This window comes from Tachypleus tridentatus, chromosome 6 (genome assembly GCF_004210375.1).
Source record: "Tachypleus tridentatus isolate NWPU-2018 chromosome 6, ASM421037v1, whole genome shotgun sequence".
Taxonomy (NCBI): domain Eukaryota; kingdom Metazoa; phylum Arthropoda; class Merostomata; order Xiphosura; family Limulidae; genus Tachypleus; species Tachypleus tridentatus.
Window position 1 is genome coordinate 97,905,132 of NC_134830.1, and position 19,958 is coordinate 97,925,089.

At 32.4% G+C, this 19,958-nt stretch overlaps 1 protein-coding gene and 1 long non-coding RNA gene across 8 annotated transcripts in view; one reads left to right on the forward strand and one right to left on the reverse strand.

The window, feature by feature from the left end:
• The window catches only part of LOC143253134 (uncharacterized), a 331,617-nt gene that overhangs the window by 191,501 nt on the left and 120,158 nt on the right, over nt 1–19,958 (forward strand). Inside the window, exon 1 of one of the 7 annotated variants that reach the window (XM_076506463.1) lies at nt 11,417–12,019. The exons of 5 other annotated variants lie outside the window; for them this stretch is intronic. In XM_076506463.1, the coding sequence (XP_076362578.1) occupies nt 12,009–12,019 (11 nt within the window). In that variant the 5' untranslated portion in view covers nt 11,417–12,008. Of the gene's footprint in view, nt 1–11,416; nt 12,020–19,958 lie in introns of those variants that run through there. One more of the 7 variants, XM_076506471.1, reaches the window with a different exon arrangement.
• On the reverse strand, nt 4,457–11,812 carry LOC143253139 (uncharacterized). The gene is made up of 3 exons (XR_013029401.1): nt 11,673–11,812; nt 5,751–5,840; nt 4,457–4,630 (listed from the first exon to the last, which is right to left on the reverse strand). It is a non-coding gene; the product is annotated as an uncharacterized LOC143253139 (long non-coding RNA).

Sequence of the window (19,958 nt, forward strand, 5' to 3'; positions counted from 1 at the left end):
TTTGTATGGGAACAGCCGTAGCTAATGTTATAGAATAAAATAACCTCAGCGTTATCGTTCATTAATCTCTTAAGCCGTCGAAGTAGTGTCATGCTACTAATGGCAGAGAACAAATAGGATTTTCTCTTGTATATATAAAATATTGAATATCATCATAGAAAAGGTATCATTTCAATGCAAAGGTGACTGATTAAGCCTCGTTTGGAATACGATATTAAACCTCGGGTTCTTTAATTCAAAAAGGATATTGAATTGTTGCAAAGGGTTCAAAAGAATCATATTTTGGATAGAAAGGTTATCATACGTGTGCCGGCTAGGACGTTTGAAATTATTTTTTCTTCAAAAAGTAGAGTTATAGAAGTACTGATTGAGGTGTTAAAAGATATTAAGTGTTGAGGCATCATCTTTTCACAGAACAAGGAGACAAAAACATGCATTTTGACATGGTAGGAATCATATTCAGCTTAGACAGTTTCACTTTTCTAACATGGCGATTAGCGTTTTGAATGTGTTGCATTCGGATGTGGTAGTTGCAGTGAATTTAAGGGAAGGCTTGACAGCATTTAAACGAGTTGGGCTGGATTTTAATTGATTGAATAACCTCTATGGATCAACAGGCGATTTGTTTTTATCCTTAAATGTTGCTATTTATTAATAGAGGTAAGTGTTTTTCTAGGTTTTCTGTTATAGTAAGTATGACTAAACACACTGCTGTCGTAGTCTATGATAAAAGACATTATCATTGTAGTATGCATGAGATGAAAGTGTTGTCTCAGTCTGTACAATAAAGATATGTTATCGTTATTGTGTCTCAAAGAAAGCAAGTAACCACTCGGTTTATCTAGAAAATCTCCTAAAAGTCATTTTTCGATCAGGCTTGTAATGAATTATTATGATTGAACCAAATTAACTAATGAACGACAAAAAAACCTTCTTCTTTTCTACATTAGCTATTTGACAAACAGCGAAGCCGCTCTTTGTGACCTAAGAACCATAAACAACGAACAAGTGTGGATCTAATTCCTCTTTATAATACTTTGAAGGACTCAACTATTTGCTTGAAAAGTTGGGAACCAAGTCATTATGTGCTGCACGTTTTCTACTGTCCATACTTTTCAAGTGTTCCCTAAATAGGCCCTTGTTAGTCTCATTAACTTATTTTGGTGAATAGACTAGGTGTACTCGAAGCAAAGTGAAATGTTTTCTTTCTTTTTAATTAACAGAAAGGTGAAATTTCATGATTGTTGTTTTATCTACAACGCTATACATTCGAGAAAGAGAGAGCCATTATTGGTTTTCAAGGTATACATAACTGTGTCCAGATGATGTAACCTCGTGCGTATGCTATTGAAATTCATTAATAAGTTTCTAGAAAAAAAAATTCTTAAAATATCTAGATACTTCCCAAACTTCTGTTTTGTAAACCAAATAATTATCTTCTGATATTCAATATGATATGTCATTATCTTTGTACACTGGACGCTCTCCTGAAATCCAGTGTCCGTATTTTGTAGAAAATACCTTGAACACTTGTTTAACACTTTTAGTAAACAGGTAAAGATAATTTCTTTTGTGTCTTTCTATCGACTAAATTTTATTTTTTTAATGTACAATGTATCATGTAATTACATCTCCCTGAAAGTGTATTATCTTATTTTCTAAATCATCATGTAATTTCGACAAACAGTTAGTATGTAAAGTACAATAGTCAATGTCAAATCTTTTGTTTAGAGTTGAACAAACGAAGTGATTGTTTCCCCTGAAATCATCTGAGACAAATGCTAATTTGTTTTCGGTCTTATGAAAAGACCACGATAACGGGGGGCGAATATATTCTACTAATTACAGTTCGGTGACAAAGGTTTTTAGGTATGGCTATTGTATTTTTCTTGTGTCATTCTGCTGAGCGATCACATTCTATAGACATTAACGTTTTTTTGTGAATTTTGACGAACTTTTTGAAACAAAAACAATGGCTTCATCATCTTAATAATTAAACACCAAAATTCTTATTCATATGCAAACAGCGATCGTTGTTGTCTGGACGACCGGACAGAGAAAGTGGTTTGCCTCGTGTACGTTTCCGGTGTTCTAAAACCTCAATAGAATACTTGGTGGAATTGTTAGCAAATTCAGGCCATTGAAGCTTCGCCGAAGAGGGAATGGTTATCCAAATTCAAGCATGATATTATAGCCACCCTCACTCTACAAACCATCACTGTTCTGGAATCCATCGAAGCGTGATGTTCGCCTCCAAGTGGGAAGTCGTTTGTATGATAATACTCCGGGCTGCACGTGGTGCGCGCCTTGGTACGGTCGAAATTCCAATGGTAATATAGCCTGATGCAGCCCGGATGCTTAGACAATATGAAACAAGGAAATAAAGAAGTGAACTAAACTACACTTTCTATTATATACACAAAGTAATCTTGAATTGTTAGTGCTTGAATCTATCTGACATTCCTAAGTATATTATAAACAACGAATCAACAACAGAAATAAATACACTGAAACAACATATTGACAAACTAAGATTTAATATATTTTTAAGTTAATATGAATGTATGCTGTTCCCCTGTATCATTGGTTTCAAGAAATATGCTAATAATATGGATATGCTTCTGACAACTCTTGAAGATATACTGTTTCTCAGTTGGCTGATAAAAAATAACTTACTATAGGAACAACAGAATAAGGTATCAAACATCTGAAGGAACACATAGATAAAGTACATGTTGTTTTTCCGCTTAGTTTTTATTTCTTGAATTTTCTTTCAGAACGTTATGTTGGATATATGAGTCTAAAATTTACTTTGAAGAGATAGAATAACTTATCCCTTATGCGTCAAACAGTTATTGAAGCTCACCGACATGAGATAACGTGTTTTAAAAGGTTTACTTGAAGTTTATGACCAGGAATAAGCTGTTACTATGAACATTTTTCTTTATCAGTGTGGTGTATCATCGAGCAGTTATTTTAATTTTGGTTTTCAACAACATTAAACATTACAGGACAACAACAGTGTGATATTTCTAACTTCATGTTTTATAAAGATAAAAGAGCTTGTAAGTACAAGTACACTCATACATTTAGGAATATATTTATTGTTACTGTTGCAATATTTTTCAACAATAACTTATTTTTAGACTGAAACTGAAACAAAACATATTTTAATTGAATGACAACCTTTGAGTTATTTATTTCGTTTGTACACTTGTGCGTATGCACCCTTATTTGTGTACTTCATTAACGTTTCGAAATATCTACACACACACATATATGTACATAAACATATTTCTGTATTTTATTGACATTTGTGCGAAGAAATAAAGATATATATACGTCTAGGGCCATTTTTCTACCTTTCTAACATTTGTTCAGGTACATATACATACTTATATATGTCTAGGGCCATTTCTGTGTCTCACTGACATCTGTGTACATACACATACACATTTACATACTTATACTATCATTTCTCTACCTTATTGATATTTGTTAAATCCTTGGCGAATCATTGTTATTCATCATTAAGTTAGATTTTTCCTGATAAGGCTCCTCGTCTTGTGATAAAAAATTATCGACGTAGTTAAATTGTGGTTACAAAAACTATTCCTTATTTAAAATGGTTACGTCTCAAGCGCTATTTATTTTACCCTAACAGCAGTGATCATAAGTTTCACTCGCGAAATCCTGAATTAGGTAAAGTGGTTTTTTCAAAGACAAATTATTATTCTGTAACAATAATTTTACTTTTCTATCTTCACACAATATAAATTTGATCATTTGATGCTGGACGTTTTATGAACACTCTCCAGAACGAAAGATGATTCATTTACTGACGAAAATCATGTTCAACACTTTCAAAATATCCTTAACCACGTTCACGATATTCTTGAATAAAATTTATTATTCTAATTTAACCTCTGGTAAAAATTTTGTTTTCAAGATACAATAACTATAAATTTGGGGGTTTCAAGATTTAATAATTATAAATGTTAGGTACTCTTTATAAACACCCGATCTATTTTTAATGGTCAGATCAATTATCTTAAAGTCGGGCTTCGAAAATTTATGCATTATATATTTTCCTATTCAGAAAAACTCAATTATTGTGAAAATAACCGAAAGAAATTTCTCACTTTAGAATATGTTTTTATACACAATTTTATCTTGTAGTTTCTTAAATTTGCCTGCCCCTTGGAAACATATGTGAATGTTAAAAGTCTTCTCATAATGAACGGGTGTAATTTATTTCCTAAATAACGCATGCTTAAGATTATTACAAAATATTAAGCTTATCACAAAATATTAATATTGCTTTAGAATACGTTAGAAATTTTCACAGTGTATATAGAGGTTCATCATCAATTCTTGCTTTTAAAAAGTTACCAGCAGCCACAGCGTTATATAACATAAGTATCTATTTATGTCGATTTAAAATCATATACGGATATCTTAAGAACTCACACGTAACTCGCATGACTTTTGCCAAAATCAACATTTTCCTCAGCTCTCTAAGTATGAGACAGTAATTCTGTCTTTCCCATCTGCTCAATACATGCTATCTTAAGGTCATCTTTCTTCGTGCCTCCTGTCTTGTTCCCCAGAGAATACCAGGAATGTCAGCCTGTTTAAGAAGTATGTGGAGAAGAGATAGTGATTTGGTGAGGATTAGAAACACTGTCGCTCATATATATAATCCTTTCAAGAAAAAAACCCAAGTGAATTGTAACAATTTACAGTTTTTACATACTTGCGATAGTACCTACTGCTATATATCTAAGATTTCTATAAAAAGTTACATATTTTTAAGAAAAAATATTGTTTTAAAAGTATACACGTATTTATTTTACAATTCGTTCATGTGACAGATCAAAATAACTAAAAATGAGGTAAATATTTTGATCTATTTACCTGATGATAAATATAAGCACACACACACATATAATATCAGAATTTAATTTATTTTAATAATTATTAACTAACAGTAACCGCTAAAAGTATTATCAATTACTTCTCATTTTAATTTTGTTTCTTTTAATTGCAGAGAAGTGACACAGATTTCAGTAAGTTGATATTCAGTACAAGAAGAGAACAAAACGAAGCAAACAGCACACATTATACGACGAAGACTTCCCATGAAATTATACGTAGTACAGTGCACAGAATAACCTTTTATTTTAATAATAACGTATCAATTTATTATGTTTGAACATAACACAGCCTATTACGATTCTGCGATTAATCGTTTAATTCAGCGTTGTTCAATACGAAACTGTCTTGCATGATTCTAGTCTAATATTGGAGAAATTATATTAAGCTCTCATTGTATGCTAAATCTTTTAATTATAATTTATTCGTTTAAAAATCACCTTTTACAGTTTATTAACAAATAATTTCGTTGTGTGCTGTTCACAGCTGCACAATAACCCTTAGGATTTTTCTTGTAAGTTATTTAATTCTGTGCGATTCGTTCTAAAGTAATTAGATTTTCGTGCAATGATAACTCATTTGTGCAAGAATTCTTAAAATGACGTTTCTAAAATCTTTAATAGTATGTTAATTACGAATGCTGTCGTGTATGCTATTGCATGATTCAATACTACTAGAAATTAGCCTTCAGGCGTACCGCTAGACGTAAGACCACAGTACGGTGTAGCACATATAGTTGGACATCTTTCCTAAATCCTGTTCGATGTGTCTGTAAAGAATGTACACGAAGGTGAATGGCAGCTTTTTCAACTCACATTGTGGTCTCCACAGCAGAAGCTCCTTGACCTTTACATCATCTCTTAAGCAGTGTCCACTAATCCATCTTTGCTGTTTCTTCAACCTAACTGAAAACCTTTTCATATAGAATTCTATAAGTACAGCAATAAATATTTCTTTGATTCGTTTTCTAAATACATTAAATATAATTTTTTGAATTGGATAACTTGCAATGAAACAATTGAAGCACTTCACAAAATGTTGTTTCTAATTTTAAAAATATAGGAATGAATAAGATTGATATTTAGTATGTGTTTATTATATTGAAGTGTTTTCAAACTTTATATAGAGCCCTCTTCACATTAAAATAATTTTTGCAAGTGATAACAGCAAAATCAGTTTTCTTTACATGTTTTAATAATTTTAAATGAAAAAAATACTTTTAAGGAGCAAATAAATTAGATAGTAAAAAATAAAAACGTAAAAACTTTGAGAGCAGTTTCATAGTTTTGTTAGGTTATCGTCGGTTTCATCTCCTATGTTTTTTCATCATTATTTTTGACCTTTCCTTTCCAGGAGGATGCACATCACAGTTTGAGAAACACTACTGTAGAATATTAAGACAATTACCTTACATTATTATATGTTATTATTTCTATGAATTTAGGTCCTAAGGTCCCGTCACACCATACATGCTCGTCGTTTTAGCTGTGGGACGTTATGAAGTCTCGGTCAATCCCATTATTCGTTTGTAAAAGAGTAGACCAAAGTTGGCGATGACTAATTGCCTTCCTTCTAGTCTTACACTGCTAAATTAGTTACGGCTAGCGCAGATAGCCCTCATGTAGCTTAATACGATTTTCAAAACAAAATAAATTATGAATTTATAAGCCTTACTATCCAGAAATGATTACTTAATTCCCGTCACATTATTTTTGTATATCAACACTAATAGTTTCTAAAAGAATAACATAAAAACAGCAAACAAACCAATACTAAAAAAAAGTACTGGATATAGCCTATTGGTGAGCATGTTAGGACTGTGAATACTAAGATTCATGGTTTGTGGCGCCTTGATACCAAACACACTCTTTGCTTTGGCCATGGATGTATTATAATAGTAACAGTTAAATTCCACTATTCTATCAAACAAGAGTAGCCCTATATATGCGAAAACGGCTCGTTTGGGTTGAGAAAATATTTTACGTAGAAGAGCGAACAACATTTCGACCTTCTACGGTCATCGTCAGGTTCACAAAGAAAGAAAGAGATAACTGACCAGAAGCTAACCACATGTTTGGAAGGGGTTGTGTAACTGAGTGTCGGAATGTAGAGGGCGGTGTTAGATGTTTGAATATATAATTTTATTTTATTATATTTAATATAGGTATAAAGGCGTTCCTTTATATTGGTTTATTTTGGGTTTAAGTTGTTGTATAAGTAAGGCTTCTTTAATTTTGCATTTGTTTAAGTTTGTTTCTTTATTTAATATTTGGATGTTTTCTATGGTTATGTTGTCTTTATTTGATTTGCAGTGTTCGAAAGCGTGTGAAGGCGAATTTTATGTTCTTTGAATCTGGTTTCCATTTTTCTACTTGTTTCTCCAATATAGAAGTAGTGGCGTTATCACATTGTATTTTATAAATAATGTTGGTGTCGTGTTTGTCAGTGTAGTTTTTACATAGTATAGACCTCAGTTTTGTGCCTGTTTTTTGAATAAATTTGGTATTAAATGGAATGTCAGATTTTGTTACTAGTTTTTGCCAAATGTTCATTATTTGTCTGCTGATGTCGGGAATATATGGTATGCAGCAGTATATGGTTTCGTGATTTTTTGAATCGTGAGATATATTTACTTTTGTTGCTTGATTTTGCTTTCTGTCTAGGTGTGTGCGTATAATGTTTTCTACGGTTTGTGGAGGAAACTTATTGATGTTGGTGAAGTATTGTTTTATTTTGTCTAATTCATCGTTAATTTTATCTGGTTAGCATAGTTTTATGGCTGTGTTTATTTGGTGTCTTAGTATGTTGAGTTTTTGTTTTGTTTCATGTGCTGAGTCCCAAGGAATGTATAGTCCAGTATTGGTGATTTTTCGGTGGATTTCTGTTTTGAATTGTGTGTCGGTTCTTGTCATTTTGAGGTTAAGATATGATATTTGATTGCTTTCTTCCTGTTCACATGTGAAGTTAATGTTGGGATGTATAGAGTTAATGTGATTGAAAAAATTAAGTGTGTGTTCTGTAGATCTGAATCCTGCAACCGTGTCATCTACATAGCTGTACCAGTATAGTGGTGGATGTAATGCTGTGTAAAAATATTTTCTCTACCAAAACGAGCCGTTTTTACATATATATTTCTCTACAAGTGGGTTTTCTCGACATCACTGAAGAGTAGCCCTATACTTGACGGTAGGTGAGATTTACTAGCTCTTTCTACTTGTTTATCTGATGGCCCTTTTATAGCTGTTCACGAAATTTTGATACAAACATACACACGAGAAAAAAAATATCTTGTTTCAGCGGATTAAACCTGAGCTAGATGTTCGATACATTTTTCAACTAAACAAAATACCTAAATCGTAAAGTATGTATTGATTTATAAAGTAATTACTGCAGAAAGTCTGTTGTTCTAAAGCCAGCACACGTGACCCGAAAAATTTATCATCTGCTCGTTTGTTTGTAGTTAAGCACAAAGTTACACAAAGGGTTACCTGTGCTTTACCAACCACCGAATGGAAACCCGGTTTCTAGCATTGTAAGTCCGGAGACAATTCGCTGCGCCAGTGGGTGAGTGTCATAAGAGATTTTCGTCTGTTGATACTGATGACGTGATGCTACCCTTACATTCTCCAATTCCAAACATTATAGTGACCACATCATACACGCCTCATGTAAAAAAGCTGTTGTACATTTATTTATTCAGCACTTTTACAGTATATATTTTCCTCGTAAGTAATCAAAATGTTTTAGTTACAAATATTGAGAAACAGTTTCTTGAAAGTTGCCGAGATTAATCTCGCTGTAAAACTTGTTGCAACATCGTGCACTACAAGCACAAAATTAAGATAGATAATCTTACTGTAAAACTATGACTCTACCAGATCGTAGCATATTTATATCTAGCACCAAGTTAAGATAGATAATACTCCAAGTAATATAAATGGCGTCATAAGTTGTATAAATCACCTATAATCCCCGTCGTTATTTTAGTAGAATGAAGTAATATGTTTTGTAACCACTAGAGATAACGTAATGTCAACAATTTTCAAAGTGTTGACAAGTTATACACCTTATTCCCTGTGTATTCTACGTAGAAAATGAGTGATTTAGTCCAATGTTTATGGTTATTTCTTTGTACATAACTGCCGTATTGTTCTTACTTTAAAAAATGTTTTGTTTATTTACATGCTCTCCTGTACAATACCCTTTTTCCTCAATTCGTCGATACGATACACCAACAAACATGAAACCCACCTCTCAGGAAGATTCTAATAAAGACTTCCAAAGCCCTTTGTTAGTTTTACCTTCTGATGTACTAAATTTCTTGTAACGAGATGAAACTTTTTTATCATCTCATGTACCAAAATTCTTGTAGCAAGATGAAATTTTAATGTTTTATTATCTAATGTACCAAAATTCTTGTAGTAAGATTAACTTTCATATTTAATATTCTAATGTAACAATATGTTTGGATTTCCTAATACCTGTATGAAATAAACTTTAAATAAATCCAACTATTTTTTGTTTGTTTATATAGTCTTTATATAAGCCTAAACTTCGTTGAGAATTCATAAAAAGACAAGAGGCTTGTACCTGGAGTTGGTGATGGAGTCTCATCTGTTTTTAAAATACATTTTTCAAAACTATTTATGCATCCAACTGCTTATTAGTCCATCATGTCTTTGTTTGGTTAAATGGTTCCTAAAAACATCTGAATCAAATAGAACGTTTAAGTGAAAATATCACAAACCTTACAAATATCCTCACTACTTACTGCCTTTATTCCCTGTGTATTCTACATGGAAAATGAGTGATTTCGTCCAATTTTTACGGTTAGTTCTTTACACCTATTGTTGTAGCAGGTAGAAAAAAAGTTATTCAGTGTGATACTGTATGTGGACCGCACTGAGTATTATATAAAGATAAGCAGGTAACTTAAGAGTTAATTTCAAGACGTTAATGCTTCTAAAGATACACGAAGATATATTTTATGATTTAATTACAAATATGAATTTTTAACATGTGAATTCAATGCAGGTAACACATTTTATAATATAATAAGAAACTTTATGGTATAATCTTGAAACATCGATCTTTCCAATGCCTCTACGTAGCATTTATTTTTAGGGCATTAATTGTTCTAAGTAACACAAGTAAAAAAGATCATCCAACTGTGTTGTATGTTGTTCAAAAAAAGAAAACAACGCGTAGAAAATTAGCTTGAAAGACACGATATTGAATCTTAATAAAACTGTATGTCATATTAACTCTACATCAACATTCAGATGTTATATAAGCTACTGATTAAAGTGTTAAGCAAAGTTTCAGCATTAAGGAGGCGATTAAAGTTCATATCAAAGCTTAGCAGATAATACAGATCTTTGTCAAGATATTAGACGTATCCTTTCTTGTGGAATTTGTGATACGTATCACTTATATTCATATAAAATTCGTCAGATATCAAACAAGACCTTCAAAAAGGTAATCATACATCATATCAAATCTAGATGAAATCTCTAATCACGTCTCTATGAAATTGAGCATCAGATCAGATCGTGAAGTTTTAAGACATTCATTCAGTTCCACATGAAAGTTAAATGTCATAATACATGCTGATAGAGATTTTTTTAGATACAACTCACAATAAAAGCGATAAAACATGATACCACCCCTTGGAAGAGGCATAGCAAATGTTAAACGAAAAGGTTAAAAATAATTAGGTATCTAAAGACGTCTGTTAAAGAACATATTACGTCCAAATAGAGAGATAAATACGCATATTTATCTGAACATTTTTCAGAATTCTGACTAAACAGAAGTTATATTTAATGTCACTTGTATGTAGATAATTTGTACTTTTATGATTTACTTGAATAAACTGAAATTAGCGTTGACTGCCCCTGTAATCATATCTTTTTAGCAATGATTTTTAACATTGCTAAGTAGCTAATACGGAAGATCTCTGTGCCCTTTGTTCTTCCATAAAAATTAAAGGCCAGTTTTCTGTTATAATATCTTAATACTTTGGTGTCGACAAAAAAACTGCTTCAATTTTTTCTCCACTGCGAGATTACACGTTTGTAAAATATGGTGAGACAATTTGTAGTATTTGATTTATTCGCTACTGGTGCTGACAAATACTGCATTGCTATTAGTATCATTCTTAGTAATAAACTTCTCACACAACCATCTTTTCTATAAGCGCCCCCCAATGGCTTAGCAGCAAGTCTGCGGACTTACAAACCAGAAACCAGCTTTCGATAACCGAGGTGGACAGAGCAAAGATAGCCCATTGTGTAGCTGTGTACTTAACTCCAAACAAATTTGCTACAATGTCATTTACAAAGTGCATGTTAGCCTCCTGTAGTTACTAGAATATTGGAATAAATAGAAGCGGTTTGCTAAATTAGCTCCATTTAACTTATCAGGAAGAAAAAGTGTTCAAAGGTGCTAACGGTTCCACACGCATGCCAACGTAAAAGTTTTGGAAAACTGAGGTTGTTTAAAGTGTGAAACAAGGATCTGGCGCTTCGACTAAGTCACGTGATTCACATGGTGCGTCATGCAAGATTCGTGTGCCCACTTCAATAACAAGCATTCTTGTTTCTGGCTAGAGTCGCTCCTAGTACACGGGAACCTACACATACTAATCACGCGCAGTTGCTTTCTCTGTACGTCTGACAGAAACAAACATTCCAATCAGAATAATACAATCTACTTAGCTTGTTGGAAGCACTTACTGAAAACAACAAGTGTCCTTCAGCCTATCAGCTAGCTCTTCCTTTATACCGCCAACTCCCATTAGCTGACGTGTATTTGCTATGTCGTCATTGGACACACCACCTTATTGTACTTGCTCAGAGCTGAAGACAGAGTGAACCGCCCTCTCGCTCTTGGCAGTCTTGCCGAATCCCGCTCACAAAACGTTCATCAACACATTGTTGCATGCTGGACGTGCGACGTTTGGAAGCCTCGTCGTCGAGAAGACAATCTTCATTACTCTCAGCGCACCCCAGATTATCTTGTGGCTTCATCGGGCTGTTTCACCGGGACAAGTGACTGGTTTTGCCGGCTTCATGGTAGTGCTGTAAGTCGAACCTTCGCTAGTGATTAAAAATAACTTATACACATGCCACTTGAAACGATAGACTCAATGACTACAGTCTGTGTAGATCCCAGAGAGTATTATCTGTGTGTAAATTATCTAATTTTATATTTATCACAGTGATCATAAAACTTGTACAGAAAAGCATAACTCACCTTACACTGTAAAACAGTACTTAATGTTTTGGTGACATAGTCGTAGATGTCAAAATGCAATACATAATTCAGTGATTAATATAAACGCAAATGTTAGGTGTATATGTCGTCGTTGTTTAGATAATAACTTTTAAGATAAACATACTAAACAAGAATAACTGCAATTTCTGATGTAATTTTGAAAAAAGTGAACCTATTGTGTTATTCCAGCTTTTTGATCATTTTCATTTGAAATTCAAAGGACTGTACATTTAGCTTAGACCATATCTATATGGTATTCTCACATATTTTTTGTCTTAGTTGTCGCTTTGAAGTTAACCACATTGTTTGAAGTGCTTTAACTCACTCAAGAACCATAGAAAAGAAACTTAAGTTGTTTCACTCGTGTATAAAGTAAAAGGGTAATAAGTTCCAGCAAGCTGTTGCAAATTTGTCTACAAGTGTTTCTAAGTACCGTTATTAGAATGTGGAACCACTTCTAAATAAAGGGCAGAGTTGCTCGACAAGTTATCTATAATAACAAACCAAGATTGTTTATTCTAACTCGCCAGTGTTTCCAATACTCTGAACTTAATACAATATCTGCAATCGCAACGCCTCAGGTGGCTTGAAACTGACATAATATTGAGGATATCTCAGCCTAATGAGGCACATTCCATTCAGAACAATACACAAAACAGCTCGGCTGCAATGATATCAAGAACCTGTCGAGTATACTAATGATATTTAGAGTACATTCTTTTTATAGAGGAGTTACACATTTGACACTACACTCAGGTAGCAAGTGTATACTCGTTTGGTGAAAACTTGAGACCAGTTCCAACATCATTCTGATACAGAAGCGCGATGCACACGCTGCTGTTGTTGATACGGTGTGATCAGAAATAAACATTGGTGGACAATTCCAATACCTACATTCTCTAATGTCAAACATTATAGCGACCTCATCATACAAAATACTATTGCAATCGTCACCGGCTAAGTCTAAAAATGGTAACGCATATCTTACATTCCTTAAAGAAGAGGGGTCTGACCGAATGGAGAAAGAAATAAACACATTCAGCGGACTGACCTTTAAGTATAACACATCCGTACCAGAGCTCCAGCTGTTCGTCGTGATCATAATCCAATATGAAATGAAATGAACTATAAATATGCGAAGCATTAGCTTTCAGATGTTTATTTACACGTATAGTCGAATGACGGATCATCAAAGTCAGCATGTTACTCTCAATGGGTGATTGACATCATTTTATAGTACTGCTTTTTGACATGTCGTGTTTAAAATACAGACTCCACTTATCATTTCACAGTTTTATACAGTACATATGTTAAGGTGGACACAGAGACCACCTATCATTTCATAGTTTTATACAGTACATATGTTAAGGTGGACACAGAGACCACCTATCATTTCATAGTTTTATACAGTACATATGTTAAGGTGGACACAGAGACCACCTATCATTTCATAGATTTATACAGTACATATGTTAAGGTGGACACAGAGACCACCTATCATTTCATAGTTTTATACAGTACATATGTTAAGGTGGACACAGAGACCACCTATCATTTCATAGATTTATACAGTTCATATGTTAAGGTGGACACAGAGACCACCTATCATTTCATAGTTTTATACAGTACATATGTTAAGGTGGACACAGAGACCACCTATCATTTCATAGATTTATACAGTACATATGTTAAGGTGGACACAGAGACCACCTATCATTTCATAGTTTTATACAGTACATATGTTAAGGTGGACACAGAGACCACCTATCATTTCATAGATTTATACAGTTCATATGTTAAGGTGGACACAGAGACCACTTATCATTTCATAGTTTTATACAGTTCATATGTTAAGGTGGACACAGAGACCACCTATCATTTCATAGTTTTATACAGTACATATGTTAAGGTGGACACAGAGACCACCTATCATTTCATAGTTTTATACAGTACATATGTTAAGGTGGACACAGAGACCACCTATCATTTCATAGATTTATACAGTTCATATGTTAAGGTGGACACAGAGACCACCTATCATTTCATAGTTTTATACAGTACATATGTTAAGGTGGACACAGAGACCACCTATCATTTCATAGTTTTATACAGTACATATGTTAAGGTGGACACAGAGACCACCTATCATTTCATAGATTTATACAGTTCATATGTTAAGGTGGACACAAAGACCACCTATCATTTCATAGTTTTATACAGTTCATATGTTAAGGTGGACACAGAGACCACCTATCATTTCATAGATTTATACAGTTCATATGTTAAGGTGGACACAGAGACCACCTATCATTTCATAGTTTTATACAGTTCATATGTTAAGGTGGACACAGAGACCACCTATCATTTCATAGTTTTATACAGTACAAACGTTAAGGTCAGAAGCGTATTTAGGTAGGGGATAGAGGAGGCTCAGCCCCAGGCCCCATGGTCTTAAGGGGGCCCACTGATTGTTTTATTCTACGTAAAATCACATGTGCTGTAGGATCCACAAAAGTTATCATCAGCTGGTCTTACACAACCTTAAATCCGCCACTGGTTAAGATAGTCAAAATTGGGTATATCTCGTTGTTAGTGTTTAAATGGTGTAAGTTAGTATAGATTAAAGTATGTTCGAAGTTAACATGTTTATGAATATAGGTTAAACACATGGGGTATATAATAATATAAATACACAGACTTAAAATGCCTTAGTTGCAGTGATTATTACGGTTACGAAGAAAGATGTAGTTAATTATTTATAATCATCTGTTTTGATTACGTTTGAGTTCCGTATAATTAGTTTGTCTCTTTTCATTACCTATTTGTATAAGTATACAAGAAACTTCTGCGTTTCTTGTCTCTATGAAGTCCTCCCATACCATTGACTCATATCTATATTAATGCCCTCTTCTGTATTTGTTCATCTTTATTATTACTTCGATTTATATGATATATTATTGTGTAGCAATGTTTTTCAATGTTTTCACATTTTATCACTGTTTGAAAATGACTCTATAAATACTCTTTTGTGTCTTATTTTATTCTATCGTTGTTCATCTTGCAACCCGCTAAAAATTGGGTGTTGATGGCAGAGCCCAAATATTAGTTTTTTTATTTTTATATCAACTTCTTCCAATTCGTTTTGCGTAATTATATAGTTTTCAACTTTCATATTACATTTGTACATGTTTTTCACAATATCTTCATAAAATTATCTTATCTTCCTCTCTAATAACGAAGTATTAAAAATACTTTTTCACAATATTTGTTTTTCAATTATATCAACTCCTTCATCTATACTTTTAAACTCTTCTATAACTTTAAACCTCTCTTTGGTATTATATTTCAGTTATAAAATTAAATCCGTATTATGTCTTAAACCTATATATCCATAGCTTGTCTTTTTTTGTCTATATTTTATTGTTGTAAATCAAGTCCAATATTCCATCTTACTATAATTATTTCTAATACTTTTTGTATTCTAAACACTTTTTTACAGTACTTTATGTTAACTGTCATTTCATAAGTATATTATATTGTACAATGTATATGAATATTTACACCTCTTTATCTATAGAGGTTTCATTATGCTTATTTTGTTTGTAATATTTTGTATTGTCTTTGCATGACTATTTCTATGATATCCTTTTTATAATTTTTTTATGAATAGATATTTAGTATTATTTAATTTATTTGTAAATACAGAAAACCTTTTTTTCTTTTTTTCTACAATTATTCTCCTTTCAAGTTGCATATAATTATCTTTCTCGATACTTTCCTTGCATAATTAGATAACTCCATTTGATATTGTTTTCGTACAAATATATCAAATCATTCACGATTTTTAGTGTATTATTATGTAGAACATTCTTCAACTAAAGGCCGTGTGAGGCCTGGTAATTAGCATGTTAGATGGTTAGGCTTATCAAAGGTTTAGGTGTTTGAGACTTGACACTGGTGAACACGCTTCCCTCTTTTGATTGTAGGCATGCTATAAAATAACAGTCAACACTATTAGTGAATTCCAGACAAAACTTTTGTTGCTATAGTGCTACTCACTAGCTGCGCTGCCTTTAACCAGTTCTTTTTGTTTGTTTTTTTATCGGTAACGAGATGCGAGCCATGGATCCTCACAATAATTCGAAATCTGTAAGACAGCTATACGTTTAGTTCACGTGGTTACAAAGTGCCGTTCACATCGAAATTCCCAGTTCCACTTTATTTCTTCAGGTGTATGTGTAAATATAACAAATCTCTTTTTAATATAATATTTTATAATCAAATTAAATCCTGCTTTTGCGTGTTTTATACAATAAACCCAAATTTTCCTTCTGGTTTGCCTTTCAGTGTAGGTTTTTTTCTTCTGTATTGTATTTCAATGTTTAATTAGTCTTCATTGTCTTAATTAGCTTTGTGTATTATGCATAGATCTTTCATCATCTACGTCAATGTTTCGCGTATGAAAGGAATTAATGGTGTAGAGTAAACTGTGGCTTCAATCGTATAGCACGAAATGTTTTAGACACAAAATCATCCACAAATAGTGTGCTTCATATACAGATTTAGGACGACATGAAGCATGTTAAATGTGAAAAGTTTACAAGTGACACACTATCCTATGACGTTATGAATGAAAAAGGCGACAAGGTGGAGTCAACCTCATAAATGTGCCAAACAAATATTACATCGAGTAGATTCAAGTCTTGACTTTTGCAATTATCATTTCATTATTATAAATACCGAATTTAAAAGGAACTTTACGGTTGACTTGTAAAAGCCCAAAATAAAATGATAGGAAATATCATTTATATTTTTTGTGTATTGTATTATAGTTAAATATAGAATAAATACTTTATGAAGAATTTGATTTGAATTTAAGTTATGATGAAAGTATATTTGCATATGGTTATTTGTACTTTTAAATGCCCTACGTTAAAATTATCCCAGCTAACAACTTTGTGATTAATAACTCTGTTTGTCTTATTAAAGACGAAAATATTTGAACTTAAATAGCCTAATCTGCAAAACATACTTTTAATATATATAACTCCAAAATCCATACACATTTCCACTTTTTGTTAAAAATATCAGATGTTTCTAATATACATACATATGTGTGTGTGTGTGTACGTTTAAACTGTTATATTTTCAACCGCATATCCCCTTTAAACCATATCTCACAAGTGCAGTTTCATTTTATGATGTCCGTATTCATACACTGAACATTATGAAATAACAGTTTATTATAAAAATTGGGTCTCCCGCTAGTACAGCGGTAAGTTTATGGATTTACAATGCTACAATCAGGGGCTCGATTTCCCTCGGTGGGCTCAACAGACTACCTAATGTGGCTTTTCTATAAGAAAAAACACACACATACAAAACTTGACTTCCTTTTTACTTAATATTTAATAATTGCAGAGAAGAATGTATCTCTGATTTAGTTTCCTTAATCTTATAAGTGTAATATTTTGTTTTGTATTAACTAGAATAATATTAAACTAAATATTGTTTATTCAAAATTTATCAAGCTATTCCCAAAAGCTATTAAGAATGAGATACATTTAAAAGCAAACTAATTTTCACTTACTATTAATAAATATTTTATTTCAAAATACACTAACAGGCTTGCACTACCAAAAGTTCTTTTTGTAAGTAAACAGTAAGTTTACGAACCTAGAATGCTAAATAATCCGAGGTTTGTTTCCCCACGAAAGACACATAACACTGTGTAGGTTTGCAGTAGAAACAATCAACCAAAGAGTACCTTGTGCTGTGTTATTTAGCACTTATGAAGCCAAGCAGTATACCGCCACTATTTTCAGGCTTAAATACCTTCTTACTATATAAAGTTTGAAATACGCTGCTAAAGACAATCGGTATTTGGGCTCCAGTTGATAGTCTCCTTTCTCACATTCCTGAATATAAATAGCAAAATATATCTTTAATACCTGGGCATAGGAATCTATTAAGAATGTTCAATGTTGCAGGCTTGATTGAAACTATTCAATGATTACTGTGAAACGTAAAATAAACAAACTAAATAAACAAAAATAAATATAAAACTTTATAATGGATAAATGATTTAATTTGATCAAATCTCGCAATAGGCCTTTGTTGCCTTTCAAGGAGTGTCGCGTACTTTCGTCACAGCACACTAGTAGGGAATTATGTCACGTTCTGATATGTGTTAGCATAAAATAATTTACGATACGAATGGTGTTTAAAATTAGCGTATTTAAGACAAAAATGACATGTTTTAGAATAAAGTGACTTGTAAAGTTGATGACGGGGAACTCTACCTGTAGGTGTTTATGTTAGGAATGAGATATATCCACGGAAACTGCAAGATATTTATTTTATTTTGTTCCAATAAATAAATCTAGCAGTTACATATAACATGTGAATAATACTCTAATTTACTGCACAGTTAGAAGAGTAACATCTTTTATACCCAGAGCTATAGCTATATCTACTTATTATTATTTATAAATATTTATAAAATTATACAGATCTTTGCAGTTACGTTTTTCAGCTCACGTTTGTTTTTTGTATGCGAATCACGTCAATAAAGAATTTTAATTATATTTACATTCTGTAACTGTCTACCATCCACGTAGATAAAAACTTTTATGTTCGGTATTAACACTAATCTACGTTCTCTATTTCTGTAATCGCCTGATATGTTCGTACTTATCTCTGAATCACGTTGTTTACTTTAGTCTACGTTTTCTGTTTTACCTGTCAACTACGTTCATACATGTCTTTAATTCCAGTTTCATTATTGAAGGCTCTTTATTTAGCCTTGCAGGTGTGCTTTCTTGTCCGTCCTGCTTTCTTTCGTTTATTCTGCAGTCTGAAGCTTCTCCCTGTTACGTGTAGTACGTAAGTTACTCTTGGCCTTCCTGGAGTATTTCGTATATAACTAAAACAATTACCAATAAATACTTTAATTGTGATTAGAATTAGTGACATAGCTTTTCTCAATGGGTTATTTCAAGATAATGCATATTTCTGCAACATATGAAACAATTAATTTCACTCAATAACTCTAAAGGTAAGATATATTTATTTACAAATGAAGATCGTTTAATTAAAATAATTAATCAAAACTTACATTGATTCAAAATATAAACTTTCTTATTCAATGTTGCGGCATGACTAATTCTGTGGAATAATCTCTGACTTTAGAGATCTGACATTGCGTTAAGCGATCTCCAATATCAAAAATATGACTTCCCAAGTTGTATTAAATGTTAAAAAGTCATTCACTCCAAATATATAAACTGTTTAGTTGAGTAAAATAATTACTAACAACAGAACGTAACCTACATAGGTGTGTAAAAGATTTACTATTTCATAAATTTATTCGTTCACTCTTTAAAACTGTTAACTTGTATTTTAGTAGTTAGGGTCTCAAACCAAGATTTTTTATTTTTTTCAAGTATGTGGTGTAAATTTAAATCATCGAGAAGTTTCTAATTATTGTAATGTTTTATTATCTAATTCTCAATGTTTAATTATTTTTATTACGAAGGTTAATATTTGTGACTTTTGCTAGCTTATTCCACATACGCTTTTGCTATTTTAATGTGGTGTAGCGAGAAAAGATAAGAGTTTTCTAAGCAATGCTTGTAAGCCAGAATGGAAAATTCTGTGCCGAAGAGACACAGTTGAAAGGCCCATTTTCCAAGAAAACTTGAAACATCTTCCGAGTCGAAGTTCTCGTCTCGGTACTACTAAAC